Source organism: Haliotis cracherodii, unplaced genomic scaffold, assembly GCF_022045235.1.
Source record: "Haliotis cracherodii isolate W230 unplaced genomic scaffold, xgHalCrac1.p SCAF_14, whole genome shotgun sequence".
Lineage (NCBI taxonomy): Eukaryota > Metazoa > Mollusca > Gastropoda > Lepetellida > Haliotidae > Haliotis > Haliotis cracherodii.
Window position 1 is genome coordinate 3,526,871 of NW_027266269.1, and position 20,366 is coordinate 3,547,236.

Here is a 20,366-nt window from a genome sequence, read left to right on the forward strand (position 1 = left end):
AAAAGTAGCTATTTCGTACAATTTGAGTTTTCATACAATTACCAATTTTATACAATCAATGATTACAAATGATTGATGATTTCATACATCCAGTGATTATACATAATTCGGGATTACCTAGAATCATAGATTACACACAAGTCGTGAATACATACAATTAGTGATCACATATAATTAGCGATATCTGAGAAAGAACAAAGATTTAGGCATAAGCTATTAAGACAGAAAATGGACATACAATTAATGATTACATTTAACTGGCGAGCACTTACAATAAGTGATTCCATACAATTAGTGATTACATGTAATTAGGTATTACAATTCGAGATTAACTTTGATCATAGATTACATAATGAGTGACTCCATACATCTAGTGATTATATAAAAAAATCGGGTTTACATATAATTAGTGATTTCATAGAATAAATGATTACATGTACCTATCGAATACGTACAATAAGTGATAACATACAATTAAGGATTGCAATTCGAGATTATCTTCGATCATGGATTACATAATGAGTTTTATACATTTGGTGATTACATATAATTAGCTATTTCATATATTTAGTGAGTGAGTGAGTGAGTGATGTGAGTTAAACCCTGCTTTCAACGGTATTCCAGTTATATCACGGCGTGTCAGCTTGATGTGGGAGGAAAGGCCGAAGTGATGCAGGTCTCAGACGTTTACCACTTCGGTGAAACCCACGAGCATGGGTATTGTGCTGAAAAACCTAGAAACATATTTGGGGTGAACTGTGATTCGAACCCACAATCAAAGATTTCTGACGTGTCCAAGGGACGCAACTCTGCACAGCGAATCGCGGCACCTTTCATATATTTAGTGATTAGATATAATTAGTGATTACATACAATTTCCGATTACATACATTTAGTAATTTCTTATAATTAGCGATTACATTATGTGATAACAAACAATTAGCGATGTCATACACCTAAATTGATTACATACAATTAATGATGTCATACATCTAGTGATTACACAGATTTCGGGAATATATACAAACATAGATTACTTACAATTAGTTATTACAGACACTTAATGATTACATAAAATTAGTGATTATGTTCAATTCGAGATTACGTACAGTTTGTGATAACATATAATATGCGGCTACATACAGTTAGAGATAAAATACTCGATTACATTTGAAATAAAGAAGTTGTTCTCCATCAATCATTTCTTCTTTGTCATCCGTCAGTTTCTAAGTCATGCCTGTCAAACAACATAACACTGAAATTATTAAAATGTAAATTCGCAACAGATGTGTAGCACACACACACACACACACACACACACACACACACACACACACACGCACGCACGTACGCACGCACGCACGCACACACACATACATACACACATAAATTGACGAATGAGATAAAAATAGCAACACTATAACAGCACAAACCAAATCTTAACAAATTGATTGTACATAATGATGCTGAGACTAGAAAGGGTCTTGTTTCTTTTAATTCATCCATACTTTTCATAGGTTATGTATTTGCTTCAGATTGTGATCGCCATGAAAGAGGGTTTCACGTGCGTCACGTTAAAACGTAAACTCCTCTTGCTGAGCCCTTAGTGATAGTGTACATGAGTTACCAACCAAGGAGAGTTTATCTGCCAGGAATACAGACACACTCGGGACATGATACTTGTCTCAGTGTATTAAAACATATGCTGAGTGGTTCGTGGGCCACACGACGTCTGATCAAGAAAGAGGAAGAAGAGATTGAGGCATTTTTACTGCAAGGTCTCTACGCTGTAAATGGAAGCGATCAATTCGAATTGCCAGATAAGAGATGCGGGAACCTAGGGTACTACCAAGTGATGTCTCAAGAACAAATGGCAAGCTGGACCCGGGTTATGTGTGACCCAAGAGGAAGTAGCCCGTGTTGCTATGACAACAAGTGTCAGATGAAAACAATTCAGGAATGCATGTGTAAAAACTGCTATGACCTTCGACCCCAGATACATCCTGAATATTCCAAATGGAGTCCCGACGATGCCAGGTAAACATTTGCGGAAATACGTCATACAACAAATGTTTGCCGAATGACTGATGCTTCTCATTTAAAAAGTATTCGCACTACAAGAAAACAACAAGGATGATGACTAAAACAAAGTATCATGAACACATGTCCGATGCAATTCCCCATTTTGACTTGTGCCATATGTTCCCATGTTTTTGCATATGTTTGTCACGGGTGCCACCCGTGGGGCAGGATACGCTTACCTGTTTGCGAACACCTGGTACCATTACTATTTAATAATGATTCATAAACACAGCTGAAAGGGTTTTGTTTTATATATCATTAATCATACTTGTCTGGGGGTGTAAGCTCTGCATGAAAGGAAATATTCCAGTCGTAATTGTCTTGATGACAATCGACCAAGACCGACTAATTAGGGTCAGTTGTCCGATTCCGATGATGTCAAAAGCATCAATTCGTGATTATACCTGGTCTACCAGTGGTTTCCATCATAAACACATGCAACGACAAGTCACGAAACCATCTGAACAAACACAAGAACATATGGTAAAGTCAAAATAAGGAATTGAATGGTACATAGCTTTGGTCAAATTTGGAAAAAAGACATAAAGACCAGATCATCCATGTTCTTTTTGTCCATTCTGTTCCTCAAACTTCTTTGCACTTATGATGTCATATTTAATTATAGTTGTGTTTTTTTACATTAGCATACGCCAAGAAATGGCTGGGAAGAATATCTTTTTCGATTGCAAATTTCCTTGCCCAATTGCTCCTGTTAGCTCCTTCTTGAAGTAATGTCTTGTTTTAATGTCGTCAGATGTCAAGTGAAAACATTTTCGCCCAACGCTGCCTGCGAGCTCCTCCGGGGAGGCACCTATCACTTCTATGGGGACTCCATTGTCAGAATGGTGTTTCTCGCCCTCATCATCATACTCAAGGGAGATAAGCAATATGGCGGACTTCGACCCGATAGGTATGTATCTAACTGGTCTTTTTTTTCAATTTTACAAAAGCCCTTGACGAGAGACGATTGCTTATTTACCCCATGATTAAACCGAGTTTCTGGTTGATACATTTGTTTAAAAATTGAACTTAAATTAACGTGCACACGTCATATTTTGTTACAGATATTAAAAAAGCATGTTCTGGGAACTGTCGAGCGTTTTGGACTATTTCCCGACACTCTGTAACGGGACAGTAACAGTGGTGTTGCGACATTATCCACGGAGTCAGGACTTTCCAAAGATGAGGCGAGATGTCAAGGAAATTATGGGACAACCAAAATCTATCATCTTTTTCGGAGCTGGCGCATGGCAGCATTTCGATAGGTTGGACATGAAGATATATGCCTTGGCTGTAATCAGCTTACTTCAGGGCAACAGTCGATTGTGGCCACAATTGATATGGTCAGGCTTTCATTCTTTCGGACTCTGGCACAGACAGGTTGTACCAACATCTGATAATGCTCACGTTGAACCCTTCAACAGATAAATGGAGGACCTGGTGGGAGAGTTTTTGATACCGTGTGATACCTTCAACATGACTAAAGGAGTGATGGCACGAACTATGGCCCTGGCGTCAACTTTTTTAAAGCTCAGATATACTTGAATTATATATTAGAGTTAAAACGACAAGGGAAGTGGAAATGACATGTGACATAAGTAGTTTCAGCTTAGCGTCCCGTGGCAAAAGGGACACTCAGTGTATTCAATACTCGCTGGAAAAGCATAAAGTGTAGACTGGATGCCTTCATCTGCTTCATTGAGTGGTGCTCTTCCACAAATCTGGTTTGTCATTTTTGATAATCTAAGTCTGACGTGATGTCATTTGCTGAGTGTAGAAGGATAAACAATCAGTCGGTCACGTGGAATTATGTTGTAACGGTATGACACCACTGACCCTTTAGGGTGGTCAGGTTGGTGAAAGCATTGGCTCACTACATCGAAAACCCGGGTTCGATTCCCAACATGGGTACAATGTGTGAAGCCCCCGTCGTGATATTGCTGTAATATTGCTAAAAGCTGTGTAAAACCATACTCAGTTACTCACTCATTGACCCTTTTTAGTTAATGACATATTTGTGTTAAATGTGTAGTAAGTTTGGCCTGTGTACTTGCCTACCTATCAGTCCTTTGTTTCGCAACTTTATGACACCATATTTATAGTCACTGGCAGTGTCCTCATTCGTTGTAATTTGTGTACAATTGAAGTCATCACATGGGCATAATGCAACAGTTCCAAGTTAATCAGGTGCAGGTGGGAAACCAATGTCAGGTGTCCAATACCATGTCGTTTCTTGATTATATCATGCAATTCAAAATACCCAGATGTTTCAATGTTTCCAAATTGGACGGAAATTATGCTTAATATGTTCAGTGGACCCACGCCGTATCCTCCCAAATCCTCCTTCCGGCAGGGCCCTTAATCCACTTTTCTCTCTTCGAATGACAGTTCATACTGTGTATGGACTTTGTTCAAGAAACGTACGTCACGTTATGAGTGAGTGAGTTGGGCTGAAAGCCGCTTTTAATATTATTCCAGTTATATCATGTAGTTTTATACTTTTGGTGATTACATGTAATTAGCTATTTCATATATTTAGTGAGTGAGTGAGTGAGTGAGTTTTTTTAAAAGTATTCAAGTTATATCACGGCGTGTCAGCTTAATGTGGGAGGAAAGCCAGAAGTGATGCAGGTCTCAGACGTTTACAACTTTGGTGAAACCTAAGAGCCTGGGTATGGTGCTGACAAACCTAGGAACATAATCCGGATGCATAGGGATTCGAATCCACAATCATGAAGTTTCTGGAGTGCCAAAGGGACGCAACACTGCGCAGCGAATCGTGACGCCTGAGACGACTGGGCTACCCGTGCACCTGATGTTAGAAAGATTTAGTTGGTACCAATGGTTTGTTTGTCTGAGAGAAATAAACACTATAATGATGCAATGTCATAATCTCATTGGTATGAACCTACAGGACAAAAATGTTTTAATTGTTATAAACAGTTCCATGCAAACGTTCCAAAAAAAAACCCAGATGGTAATGATATATACATATATATGCATACATGCATAGATCTACATATGCAACAGAAAAGGTGGTTTCACTGGTCGCTTTAATCCCAAGCTAAGGTGTGAGAGGATTATTCAACCATAACATTTCATGAAGCGATATAGGATCACCGATATATCTGATGCTAAAGTTACACTTCTTGGCCAAATTTGGCGATGCGTATGTCTCAGGAACAAAAATAGATTAGAGGAACATGTAGTGCCCATTGGTCTGCCTACTTTGTGCCAAATGCACCAGACCAAAACATGGCAGATATGTTAGCAATAGGAATGGCCAGAATCGTACACAGGTTTTTTCTAAGTAGAGGTCCGATAACTTATATTACTTTATTTTCATTCATGACACATTGACCCAAAATGTTAATGATAGAAAGTTACTGTATATGACTCCCTCGTGTAATTGTTTATCATGCGTGATAGTGAGGGGCACAGTTGAGGAAGGAAATGTTTTGACAGAAATGGAAAACTTTCTGAGATGGCGAACATTCAAATATATCACTTTTAAAATGACATATAACCTGGAACTTTGGACCAAAACATCGACTCTTTACAATGTAATTGACAGGTACACAAAATCTTCTTATGAAACAAAGAAGAGAGTAAATTCGGGAGCATTGCTTGTTAAATAGTGTAGATTATCTATTTTTAAGGAAATAGTGTGTACGAAAACTACGGGATGGCATAAGAGGAGGGGAATAAGGTGACACATTTCAAGCTGCGTGCCTACATTAATATGCTTAAGATGACGTGTAAACTGATGTATACCATATGAACATTTATGACCGAGTGTGATAGGATAATTTTGAAATAAAAAACTGAATCAGAAGATTAACAGTTAATTGACTTACTACTCGTTTTCAAACATGTGCTTTTTCCGGAAGTATGAACAAAAGTAAGAAATGATAACTCTAATTGACTTAGATAGAAAGAGAAGCGTCTGTAAAATATTGAGTGAGTGAGTGAGTGAGTTAAAATTTAACGTCACATCGGCAGTACCGTAAAATATTGCCTCCTAGGGGCAAGGCACCATTTGCCTGCTCCACGGCCACCTCATACCAAAGAGACGCCTGGCGCTCGGCATTAAGGGGATGAAAAAAGGACTTGTTTGCTCGGAGTCGGTTTACCGTGTCTGAGTGGGATATCGGTGTGAATCTGAGGCATAACAAGTTAGTGAGCTGCGCGTAATACAAGCAGCCACAAACTTCCCCACACACATCCAAGTGCAATAACCTTGAACGCGACATTGGACCCCAACTTGTTTCACATCCTCTAGGATGTCACATTTAAACAGGTTTCTATGTTGTTCAAACACCTTGGTGACTCGTTTAAAGGAAGCATAATCACGTTTCAATAAACTGATCATATTTTTGATGTGACATATGATCAGATTTTATGAATGCATGCACCGTTATCATGGGCAGGCAGCCACCGAGTGTGTGCTTTCTGCTTCATCAGGTCAGTGAAGGAATATAGCAAAACAAGCCTTTAATTGCCTAAACACATGAAACCTGGATCCTAAAGAAATTATCTAAACGACATGAAACTGCAAAACATTGCCAAAGACTGAGGTCTCAAAAGTCAAAACGGATCCTGTGCATATATATTTACTAGACAATGTCTGGTTATACACTGAAAGGTTTATCAAAAACGGAATGCTTGTTCTGCCTCATCTGTTGTTTGTGCTGTGATTTCTATATCTGGTTTTGAGATTATTTTCAGACAGTGGTGTAGGCAGATGATTAAACCGTTCGGTTGTCCAAACCCGGTTCTGATTCCAAAATAGACAAATGCCCTTGACACTATGTCGTAAAACGGTTAATCATATGAATTGCATACAGTCGTTTGATGGAGTTGATTAATTGCAGATACTATAAACATCGTTCAAACAAGACATCACTTTTATTTTTTTAATTCAAAACTGTCCCGTCTACAAATAGTAGTATTGCATATGCTCCCAAAACAGCTAAAGTGTTTTGCTGAATCAAGTCCATAGTTGGTGATAGATGATGTAAACATAACATAAATTGAATTGAAACAGTTCTCTTTGAAATCGAAACACACATAGCACAATGTCCTCGTGAAAATAATAGTTTAGTAAACGATGAATTTCCTTGTATCATCTTAAAATTATCTCATCATCTGATCAACACATTCATCTGACATATACGAGGAACAGGGCCATACAAAAAGTAAAACAATGAAACATTTAATATATATTTAAAATATGTATTTGTCATTGGCTGTATGTTATGAATATTTCAAATCAAATATGTAACAAGCAATGTGATTGAAACAATAACACTGTAAAACCATGAAAGTGAAGAGAACATTTCAAAGGAATATGTATATTTATGTTCGTAGGTTCTGCACATTCTGAGGGCTAATTTGCATATATTACAACAACATGCAGGTACACACAGATCGGATATTTTCGAAGGTCCATTGTGTCAGAGGTTAAACATTATTTTATAATATTCACACTAATGATTGACATGTCTTATACATACATTTAATATCCATACAATATTTTCATTTCCGCTTTCTTTGATCATGGTAATCCACTTGCTGTTGTCCCATCGAGCAAGAGTAAGGACACATTATACTATGTGTGAGACCAGAGAGATATCTCCCATCGGAGACACACGTAGCCATCCTCACTTTCATAGCCATGTACAGCCATACGGTACAAGAATCTAGATGTTATATGACATCCTTGGTGCAGGTCAGGATAATTGCTGTTCTATGTTTTCAGCTTGAGCATTTGTGCAGAAGTGACTCCAGAGTTGTTTCAGTGGTGTAACAATCTAGTCTTCTTAGCTGGAGAGTGAGTGAGTGAGTTAAGATTTAACGTCACATCGGCAATATCTTAGTGGGAGTAAACACTTTGCCATAACATGCTATCGTCATTCGAGTCTATGGTTTGGCCGTACTGGCTGGTTCCAGATGTTCCAGATGTTCTATGATTTGTCTGCTTCCTGCTCCACGAGCGAGACCCAACACATCCTTCCCTACGTTGTCAACCAGTGACAAGTCTGCGCCTCTTCTTCTGAGATATTCAAACACAGTAACTTTGTTGTAAACTGCTGACGTCATGACAGGTGTCAAACCAGCCTTGTCTTTAGTGTTGACGTCAACAGAGTCTATGATGTATTTCACCATATGAAGCTGACCATGCTGAGAAGCAAGATGAAGAAGAGTGTGTCCACCCTTGTCTACCAGAGATTGGTCAGCTTTATGAGATACCAGGAATTTGTACACAGCAACATGGCCTCCACATACTGCCCTCATTAGTGGAGTCTGATCATTTCTGCCTCTGGTGTTGATGTCAAATTTGCCAATCACCGCCTTGACAATGGCTACATTACCACCTTGACAGGCTGCATGAAGAACAGTATCATTATCAGGGGCAGTCAGTGATGGATTACCCCCTCTTGTTGCAATCAGGTCATAAGCATCCTTCTTTCCACTGACAGCTGCCATCATTATTGTCGTCCATCCGTCTTTTCGCGAATTTTTAATGTCAAACTTGGTCAGGAGATACTTTATGATGAACTGATTTCCACCCTGACAACCAAAATGCAGTAAATTGTTCCCAGAATCATCAAGCCATTTCAGCATATATTTTTGTGACACAAGCAAAGTGAACACATGCCTCTGTCCAGACCTAGCTGCATACATCACTGGTGTCAAGCCGTTCTGTCCCTTCGTATTAATGTCCACTGTCTTCAGAAGTGATTCCACAATCGCTGTGTTCCCTCCTTGACATGCCAGATGTAGAGCATTGTCTGTGTAGTCATCAGTCAAAGTGAGATCAGCCTTCTTCCTCACAAGCAAATCGAACACATCCTTCTGTCCCGTCCATGCTGCAACCATAACTGGTGTCCGCCCTTTGTTTCCCTTACTGTTAATGTCACACATCGACAGCAAACATTCCATAATGGCGGTATTTCCACCATGACATGCCAAATGCAGGACATTGTCAAGATTGTCTTTGGACAGTGGCACATCATCTTTCTCTGCGAAAAGTAGGTTGAACACTTCTATCTTCCCAGCCCAAGCTGCATTCATAAGTGTTGTCCACCCATGTCTTCCAGGAGCATTGCTGTCAAACTTTAGCATCAGATATTTCACAATGGAACGGTTCCCACCCTGACACGCAAGGTGCAAGACAGTGTCTTTATAATCATCAGTCAGTGTGATATCGGCCTTCTTTGTCAACAGTAGTTTGAAAAGAGCTGGTTTTGAAAGCAAAGCTGCAATCATTATAGCTGTTCTCCCATGGTTTCCCAGACAATTGATGTCTGTCCCTGACAATAGATGTTTCACAATGGAAATATTTCCACCTATACATGCTAAATGGAATACATGATTGGTGTAGTCATCCCTCAGTGTGAGATCAGCCCCCTGTGACACAAGCCGGTGGAAAACACTCTCAACTCCACTGACAGCTGCACACATCACTGGCGTCCATCCGTTGTTTCCCCGACTGTTGATGTCAAACTTTGGCAGTAACAGTTGAACAATGGAGACATTTCCCCCATGACATGCAAGATGGAGGATATTGTTGTCGTTGTCATCAGTTAGTGTGAGGTCCGCCTTCAGGGTATTCAGGATATTGAATGCATCTTTCTTTCCATTTACAGCTGCCTTCATCACTGGTGTCAAGTCATGTTTTCCCCGACTATTGATGTCAAACATTGGCACGATTTGCTCTATGAGGGATACATCATCAACGTGGCAAGCCAAATGGAGGACACTGTTGTTGTCATCATCAGTCAATGTGGTGTCAGCTTTGTTTGACACAAGAAGGTCGAACGTTGCCTTCTTTCCAGACAATACTGCAGACATTACTGGGGTCTGTCCATTGTTGCCCCGACTATTTATATCTGTGTGGGGGAGTAGACCGTCTACAGTGGACATGGTTCCAAAGCGACATGCAAGATGAAGCACAGTGTCGTTGTTACTATCTCTTAAGGTTAAATCTAGTTTGTGTCTTTTCATGATCTCAAACTTCTTCTTGTCTTTGATAAGATAGTCTAAGGCAACCTTCTTCCCAGAGATCGCTGCACACATAATAGGCGTCCAATAATTTAATCCTCGAGCATTAACCAAATCAACATGAAGTGTCTTTACTTCCCCGTTTACACGTTTTACAGTGAGCCTATGTCCATGTTGACACGCCAGATGCAATAAATTGTAGTTGTTGATATCACTTAAAGTAATGTCGGCTTTGTTTTCCACAAGGATGTCCAAACAGTCCAACTGTCCAGAGACATCTGCATACATCACCGATGTCCAGCCATTCAACCCAGGCCTATTGATGTCACAGTGAGGAAGAAGTCGCTCCAGGATATACTTGTTCCCAGTGAAACAGGCGTAATGGAGAATGTTGTCCTTGGCATCATCAGACAAGGCAGCTCGATCCGTGACCATCTGTGATAATATGTCAGCTATTTCTTTTCTTTTCCATATGGGATGCCAGATGTATGTACTGAAAGTACCACTGACAATAGATGCAGCCATTCTTGCAACAAGTGTTCCACTGTTGGCTTGCTGAACTTGCACATGATCTAAGAGGAACTTAATACTGCAATGTTTAAGGGTAAACTCTGGTGCAATATTGAATAAGACAGAAGCACAGATGTCATGAATCACAGAATGGGAAAACCTTGTTATCTTTCCTTCTGTCAAAAATGTACCGCAGAAGCTCTTGATAGACTTCACAACATCTTTTCTTGCTGATGCCTTTGCAATACATGCAACTTCTTTGAAGTGAGCCTCTAGTTTTGGGCCACATTCAGTCTCCAGCTGGCTGATGTCCAGATGCCCTTCACACAGTAACAGCAGGATGAGAGCAGCTGACTTTTCATCCAATAGGCTCATAATCGTAAGAAGTTGATGTCTTATACAAACAACAGGGTCCTCGAAAAACAGTTCATGATGTGTGTGAAAGCCAGAATATCTTGCATAAAGTTTGCATATCAGGGGAAAACCGACAGTTGTTTCTTTGTATGACATAACTTGGTTCACATCAACTTCTGCTCTACATTTATACAGATATCTGTACTTCCGCCACAATGCTTCCTTTTCCTCACGTGTAAAACCTAGTCTGACATGTGATGAGCTTTGGAAAACACGTTGGCCTTCCAGTTTTGACATTGCCCACTCAAGATTGTCGGTTTCTGCAGTGAATACGAGCAACATGTTTCGTTGATTGACTTTTCTCTGGTCCTCACTTGGTTCTTGCTGCAGGCACTCGTACCGTCTTTCAGACCTGCCACCACACTGTTCCAGGAGCACTTGAAAGTCATACAACAAGTGCTTAAGACTAAAAGGATTCGTGTATGATCCGACTGCCTTAAACATGTCATCAAATATGACACACATGTCTGTGCCTTTATCTAGAAAATCAGACAGCTGTACTTTATCTACATCCTCAACCAGCACCAGCTCATACCCCTGCTTCCTGTATTCAGCTCCCAGCATCAGGGCCATGGATGTTTTACCAGATCCTGGAGCACCGCTTATTGTCACATGGCCAAACGTCTCCAATTTTTCTTTCACCTTCTTGAAGGTCTCAGTTTCAACATACGCCTTTTTGATATCCCTTATGACCTCTTCATGATCATCTGATAAGGTACATAAACGTGTTTAAACAATGATAAGTTCACCATCACCAGTTATCTGTGTTTCATTGTTATGCCCGAGAAATATGTTTTTATACCTACATCTACAAGACACATATATAAAAGACAGTTATATGTAATCAGTTGAATTTCATTCACCAGACTCCTCTGGGTACAAATGTACTACATGCTCGTGCACATGCAAGCATGACGATATACTTGCAAACATATTATTCATACATATACCAATTGCGAAAAAAGCTATTATGTTCTTACCAGATAACAGGTTTACATCGTCCACAAAACTGCAGATGGAATCATCGTCTCTCTTGGATGCTGATCAAATAGTTAAAACAATTGTGTTAAGAGAATATTCACAGTAACACACATTGCAATACATATGCAGACTGATGATTCACTTCACAACACATTGATCTAGGCGAGTTTAGAAAAGATACACATTGCAACATTAATGCTTGCTGAAAATAATATCACTTCATCTAAATGCAATGACTAATATTCAAATATAACACTTATGAGGTGCTAAGTATATCGTATATATTGTGGCTGTTCAGTGTATTGGGTTGCCATACGCATATTACGGAACTTATGATCTATACATAATTATTCCTGTCAAATAGTACTGACTGTATCTACAGTGATTGTATTGATAATCGACAAGGACACTTGGCCAAGAATACCATATCAGATATATGTGTCCTTTTGCGACACAGACACTGTTATATATTTCACACTCACTGGCAAAGGCTTCTCCACCTCGCTCTGTAAAGAACGGCTCTAAAACATAGAATGTATGATCGTCAGATCAAGCATATTTAACTACTTTGGACAGTCAAATCTGTTTTGTAAATCTTCTTGTAAAGCAGAAAGGAGATTATTTTGATACCAGCATCATTCGAATTATAAAACGTAGGAACATAGGCATTAAAATAACGTCAATATTGCCAACACATGTTATCCTTATTCACACTCAATATGTAGCCACTATTCGAATTGATAGTATGTATCCACATAACTTAATTTCAAACGACATAATAAAGTTAAGAATTGTATGAGCACATGTGACAGTTTAACTGGCGCAATTTCTAACTGGTTGTTATGAAACTCTATAATGAAATACCGTGTATGGCATGCCAGCTTAAACAGATAATATCAACACGAATTGATAAACGTGGGAAAACTCCGAGGCTTGCCGATGAGTTTTGCCACTTTTATCCCCGACTGTTGATATATTTGATATATTTGATATCAACAGAACGAGGGTGATATTTTATTTATCATCCAACATCATTCTTCCAAATGTTTCAGTTTGTAGACAGCAACAAGCACTGTCATAAGTGTAAACAAGTACTGCTAACAGTTTCAGTAGCAGCGCCATTAGTGATGCCATGTGATTGTGACGTCATGGTAACCAATGACATCACTGTGGTCTGTAAAAATTGTGATGCAATTTCATTGCAGTGATATCTACAGTGTAGATCTCACCCAAGGATATCTCCCTTGGGAGCCGTTTTGAATGATAAATGATAATTTGCTCTTGACAATGAATTGCATAATGTTCATGTCTGTGATTCCTACTCTGAATCGAGGACGAAATTCATTGTAAAATATCCTAGTAAATGTCATACATCATAACACTATATTTCTATCATTCAAGGTAAAAACAATGTTTAGTTCCACATAAGGGTCACCCAATTGTCATAGGATATATATTGCGCATGCATGATCATTATTTTATAGGTATCAAGTTGAGTCCTGAGGCCTTTTACTGAATGAAACTGCCTGTCTGAATGATGTTAGTCTCAGTGTGTGTCAAACAACGTTTATTGTGGTCTGTAAAATGCCTACTATGAACATAGCCTCTCTGAGAAAAAGACTGGACAATCCAAAAAGCCAATGCATTCACATTTTTATTTTTATTTTTTGACTTGGGCAATTCTCATATATTCAGACAAATATTAAAATAGTGTGACTATTAGTTGAATATTAGATGACAAATGTGTTTACTTACCTTCTTCATCAGCACTATAAATGGAACAAAGAAATATACATTGGAAGCAATTACATCAAATGTATGAATCAGCTGATACTCAATAGATCAAGCAATGAAGCGAATATGAATTCATATTTGCATTATGTTTTATTTTGATAATTGCTCTACTGCACATGGGCGTACTTAATGATGATGACACACTGCCTCACGTTATATGTTTGTGTTACCTGCTAGCTGTATTAGTTCTTCTCAAGCGAGGAATTATAGCTGCCAGTGCATCGGGAATTCGTCTGTTTTTCCCACTTTTTCGTTTTCGCCTGTAACAGATCATCAAATACACATGCAGCTATAGGTGGTGAGGTGAGGTGAAATTGGGTTTAACGTCGCGTCCAAGATTATTGCACTTATATAGCGACGTGCATGCACGTGTATGTGTGTGTGTGGCTGCTTGTACTAGTCCGGACTGATGCCGATTTATAGTGCTAGCTCACTGAGATACCATGCCGCAGTTTAACATGAATACCCCACTCAGACACAGTATACTGACTCCGAGCCGACCAGTCCTTGTTTTAGCCCTTTAATGCCGAGCGCCAGACAGGGTAACAACAAGTACAATCTTTTAACGTCTTTTTGTATGACGCGGCCCGGGATCGAACCCTGGACCTTCCGCTCTCCGGGCGGACGCTCTACCACAGGACCACGGAGGCGGTCTGCAGCTATAGGTACTAACTGTAAAATCGCAACTGTGTCACGTTGCAGCTCAATGTTTCAAAGTCCTTGAAGAAACCCAAAGAGCATAAAACTCTTAATGTAACCCAACTATTGTAATCCTCCATATTGAGTTATCATGATTTCATATGGTATATTTAGAAGATTTATGTACCTAAAAAAAGTTGATATATCTAATTTAATATCATACACAAATATGAAATTTTGGAGCTCGATCGTCTCATCTTGTCGTTTTACAAAAGCATTGAATTGTTCATTGTCATATAACATTAGGCCACAAGGTTGTGTTGAACTCAGTATCTCGTGTGACCGCCCCTGGCAGCAATCACGGCTCTGCATCTCCTCGGCACTGACTGGATAAGTATACGAATTCTGTCCTCCAGAAGTCTGCGTTATTTTGCTTGTAACGCGTTGGCCAGTTGTGGGAGTGTCTGCGGAGTGTTCTGACGATGACGTGCACGTCGATCGAGTTCATCCCAGGGGTGTTCGATTGGGTTTAGATCCGGAGATCTCGACGGCCAGGGCAAAACGTTGATGTTGGCATGATGAAGGTAGTCGACCGTGACACAAGCTGTGTGCGGTGGAGCGTTGTCCTGTTGAAACAGCTCCCTCTGGTGGTCAATGATTGGAAGAAGGTGAGGTTGAAGAATTTGATTCATGTAGCGATTTGCTGTCAAATTGCCAACCAAGTCGGGTTTCGTGGTGTAGGATATGGCCTTCCACAACATGACACTATCGCCACCGAAATTGTCAAATTCACGTATACACTGTGGGGAAAAACGTTCATCTCGACGACGATAAACACGTTGTTTTCCATCTCGCTGGTGAAGAAGAAATCGTGATTCATCGCTAAACCACACAGATCGCTCTCCAGTTTCCAAGTCCAAGGTTGTAAGGTATGGCACCAATGCAAGCGTCGCTTTTGATGGATCTATGGCAAAACAGGGACGATAGTTGGTCTTCTGGGTCGGATTCCAGCCTCGCGAAGATGGTTCCTGACAGCCTGATCCGATATCCTCCTCACACCATGAGGATGCGTCCTGCAGTCTCCGTAGCATTGCGATGATGTAGGTGGAACAGTTGAATGTAGCGATCCTGTGCAGAGGTGGTAACTCTTGGTCGGCCGGTTCTAAGACGGCCTGCAGTGGTATTGAACTGTGTATATCGGTCACAAAGACGGCAAATTATGCTGTGGTGGACGTTGAAGTGGCGTGCTTAAGATGACACGATTCCCCTAATTGCATACGTCCTATGGCGATGTTCCGGTCGGCAGCAGTCTCGGCATTTTCGATCTTGAATAATGTTGGCAATTGAATGAAAAATTATTGGCTTATCCTTGCCTTTTTAAAGCCACTACCACGACTAACGAATACCATAACTTTCAGGTGCATTTTCTTTGCTGTTTTCAAGTGTCAAAACAATGCCGTTTTAGACATTGCAAATCGACAATGGCTTTATTTTGACGCACCGTTTGTCGAATATCAGGCCATCAACATTTTCCAATAACATATCCAATTTATTTACCGGATTTTTGTGTAGTTAGGTTCAATGAACTACTAACTACTTGTGCGAGTTTTTTAAGAGTATATATGTTGCACATATCACGATGCTTTTGTCAAATGTTCCTCAACCAGCGGATACGTGTGCATTCCAATTATCATTTTCAACTACCCGGAGAAAAAGGGTTTTCACATCCACCTCACATATCGGGTTCCCATTCCCTGGTTAGTGAACAGAGGAGCATCAACTAAATAACGTCTTCTATACTACACCCCACGTCTTGACATCTGTGTATTATATTTCCACCATCTGGCCATCTGCCATCGGATGAGTGGGTTCTTTCGAGTGCACATGACGAATGTACACTGGCGTTTGTGACAACAACATGAAGACCTGTAAACACTGTTGCTAACCAGGAGCTTTTGACGATTTATCAACCCCGCCCTAAGTGTTCACACCCTTCATAGATGTCAGAAACCATTAGTTGCCAGTTGACCCATTAATGAGTATTTCTGACCTGACCTGACCTGACCTGACCTGACCTGACCTGATCTGAGTAGTGGCATCCCCATTTACTTAAGTGATTATGTTGGCAAACAAAACAGTGTTATATACATATCCTCATGTTCATTGATTAATAACCTGAAACTCAAACACCTGGAGTCAGTTACACACTTACAGTATGAACACCACCACAGCGAGGACAACAACCAGGATGAGGAACACAGGGACAAGTATCGCAGCCAGGTCCGGTGTTGTCTCTGTTGGCGATGTGTCTGTTACAAAATACAGTCACTCACGTAAGACGCAAATGTAAAATCAGTAATATCAAGCAAATATGATTCTCAACATTATCTTAACACATATGAGTCTTAGTTTGTGTGTTGTACTCACGTGTGCTGTGTTCCCTGGGAGGTGCTGCCGACGTGCCTGTGCAGACACAAATACATTCAGTGTTATTCATGTACAGCTTATGCAAGAAACCAATAAAATGAAGCAATAACTATCATGAAAAATATTGTCAGCATTATCTTTTCATACCCGAGTCTTAGTTAGCGTTTTGTACTCACGTGTGCTGTATTCCCTGGGAGGTGTCCTTGAGGTGCCTGTGCAGATGCATTTTTTTGTTTTTTAAATCAGCGTTATTCATGTCTATTATTCACAAATATTCCATACACCCCTTTGATCAGATAACCTTCTTTCCGTTTCATAACATTAAATTCGTATATTCATCGTTTGATAAAAATAAAATAACATTTATGACACATAACCGTATGTAACTATAACTTGATCTGACATATCACAATAAGATATACAGTTATGCGGCAAATATACGATTGTTTGGAGGTCATACCTGATCTGATCAGTTTACATTCTGATAGTAACATAAGAAGGAATGCGAATAAACAATGATTACACATTTGAGTAAGGATAAAGCCTAGACTTCATATTTATTCCTATGATATTCCTCAGATAACGTCCAACAAATCAGCAAGTTTGTATGCATTGCAATTTATACTAATTGCATGGTTTTGTAATAACATTCAACCTTATATTTACATAATATCTACCCGAGGTTCGGTTCAATAAGTTATCTTTGTTCAGAGACAATCACAAATAATATGGCGAGAATGTTAAACATCTTAAGAATACCTTTGCCATGGTCAATATTAAATCAGATGTTTTCTGCTTAAATGTGGCAATAATATCCCAAAACAGAAACAGAATGTCGTTAACTCAGATCAGCAGAAACTAATACAGATTTGAATCAAATTGTTGTCAAACCTGGAATAATGTTACAGAAGTCCCCCGTGTAGTCTCCATCACAACCAAACGAGCAGATGCCATTTTGGCGATTGCAGGTGTTTCTCAAGCAGTTCCTGGTACAAGCGTGGTCACAGAGATCCTCAAACCACCCCAGCACACACCCTTCAGAACACTTCCCTGTCTTCTTGTGGCAGTGTTTGAGGTTTCTTACTGGATGAGAGATACAGTTCAGAGGACAATCTTTGTCGCACTTGTCTCCATATTTCCCCCATCCACAACTGTCTTCTCCGTATGCTTCAACTACTAAATGTTGAATAGAAACAATCTATTGAATGTGGTCAAACGGGATCCTCCAAGGGCGTGTTATTGTATCACTGAGCCTCATTTTAAGGAAACATAATGGTAAAATAAAACTACAGCTTGGCACTTATAATATAAACTGTGTATTACATATTCATATTTGCTCTACCTTACATCATACTGAAAGGTGACGAAATCAATAAATCAGTTTCTCCTGTTATTTTAAGTTAGGGAACATGATGCCTCTGCATTGAGGATTTGAATATTGTCACAGGAGGGTACAGGCTATGCATGTATGTGTTTCTACCCATATATTGATCATGGTTTTATCAAATGAGTGAGTGAGTATGGGTTTACGACGCTTTTAGCAATATTACAGGAATATCACGGCTGGGGACACCAGAAATGGGCTTCACACATTGTACCCATGTCGGGAATCGAACCCGGGTCTTCAGCGTGACAAGCGAACGCTTTAACCACTAGGCTACCCGACCGCCCCTTTTATCAAATGGTTCCCTAATACTTTTTCATTTTGATTCCCTGAACGAGCAAACATTTCTAACATCTATATTGCCAGAATAGTTACAATTAGAACTAGATATGCATGAATATACGACACACATGGGCCATATGACTCATGTGTCATTAAGCCCAACTGAACGTTATATTCATTTGGTTTGAGATGTACTCGGAATCAGTCGACGGGTATGAAGATACATAGAGTTGTTGATTGGAGGGCACTGTATAGACGAAACAAGTCGACATAATCAATACGTGTATGCTATGTGAAAGCGTAGTTAAGCCTTTCGTGGCTGTTCAGAATATGCTAGATAGAACTCAACTATTTACCTCGTATAACGAGAAGCTCAGAGTGGAATACATTGTAAATGTCAACCACTTTCTTGAAGTAAAAAGAACTTGAGGTAAGTCAATAAAGTATCTACACTCACACGCATAATGCCCCCATTGAATTGTTAATGCTAACAGAAGAAGGATGATCATATTATGGTGATAGGGAATGAACTTGTCAGGTGCGCTTGGTTTCACAAATTCAAAAGAATAGTCAGCAAGTGGTCTTACATTCATACATGTAAGAGTCCGAGATTGTGAAATTGTAAGGGTGATATTTAAATATTGTAACTTCAAAACAATATTTGTCTTCAAATACTCACTGAATATCAGCAGAGCTAGGTAATGTATCTGCATGGTTTTGGCAGACTCACAAGTGTAGATCCTGCAAAAAACAGACCGGGTTTTAGATTGTAATACAATATGCGCTCCAATGGATATTATGAAAATATACATTTAAACCCAAAATAAGGGAATATTTATCCCCAGCACATTTGAAATATGATATATATACACAACCAGCTTTAATACGCAATGATGATAACCACGACAGGATACCTGGCCTGTAATAACAAGGTGGCTGAGAGGAGTGTGGTGTGGCTGCCTGTTGGATAAGCGAACCAGTCCATATGGGGCAAATATATTAAAGGGATGTAATAAATGGATATTACATAATATATATATATAACTAAATGTGCAAGCAAATTATCGGCCATATGATATAATACATTATATTATTATTGAATACAAGGTGACTTCACTTTCACATCAAGTGAAAAATAGTTCATATCGCCACATCAGACAATGTAGAAATGCTACATGTTCAAGAAGATGGGATTGATATTTCATAGAATGGATTCTATGCATATTTAGGCATTGGTCAATGCTAAGCCCGGGAACCAATGGCCAGTGATAGCCACATGTTAATTTAAAATGAACTTGCAACAGAGTTGTGTTGTCATCTGCAACAAGTGCCTTTATCAAAAGAAAAAAAATGGAATAATTGGAACTTTGAATTTAGCAATGAGCTAGTGGCAATTTTGACTGGCAGATCTAATTAGCAAAATTACTTCCAAATACAAAAGTTCTCTTACATAAGTTATTTTGCAGCAGGAAACTAATGCAATAAATGAATACCATGTATTCTTGCCATTAAGTGCACATTTGAACAGTCACAGATGAGGTTGCGAGTTTGGCACAGCAAGAATGACTTGGACCAGTGTCCAAACACTTGTTTTGAATTTTGCTTGACTTACTAAATTCAGTGCAGCGCATGATTCTTAATCCTGTTAATAATATAACTATGCACTGGAATATACCACAAATGCATACCATAGACCTATAGTTGCCATATATAGACACTGGTGCAAATCTGCTTTCAATTCACGCAGAGTATATGCTCTATGAAATCCTGTGGATTCAGATTTGAAATCATGGTGGCCCAAGTCAGGGTGCCAACAGCTTTGTTCTTGAGATAATCTGTCAATGTT

The 20,366-nt window shown here is 39.5% G+C and overlaps 1 protein-coding gene and 1 pseudogene across 1 annotated transcript; one reads left to right on the forward strand and one right to left on the reverse strand.

Moving 5' to 3' along the window:
* The first annotated feature begins 1,547 nt into the window (after positions 1 to 1,547).
* On the forward strand, positions 1,548 to 3,668 carry LOC139460458 (uncharacterized; annotated as a pseudogene).
* A 3,795-nt stretch (positions 3,669 to 7,463) lies between these two features.
* LOC139461336 (serine/threonine-protein phosphatase 6 regulatory ankyrin repeat subunit B-like) lies at positions 7,464 to 19,505 on the reverse strand. Its single transcript, XM_071242954.1, has 11 exons — positions 19,435 to 19,505; positions 19,200 to 19,261; positions 17,746 to 18,030; positions 17,031 to 17,066; positions 16,855 to 16,890; positions 16,640 to 16,736; positions 13,959 to 14,048; positions 13,750 to 13,763; positions 12,477 to 12,515; positions 11,994 to 12,053; positions 7,464 to 11,720 (listed from the first exon to the last, which is right to left on the reverse strand). The coding sequence occupies exons 1-11, from the start codon at positions 19,503 to 19,505 to the stop codon at positions 8,005 to 8,007; spliced, it is 4,506 nt and encodes a 1,501-aa protein (XP_071099055.1). The 3' UTR covers positions 7,464 to 8,004.
* Positions 19,506 to 20,366: the final 861 nt, after the last annotated feature.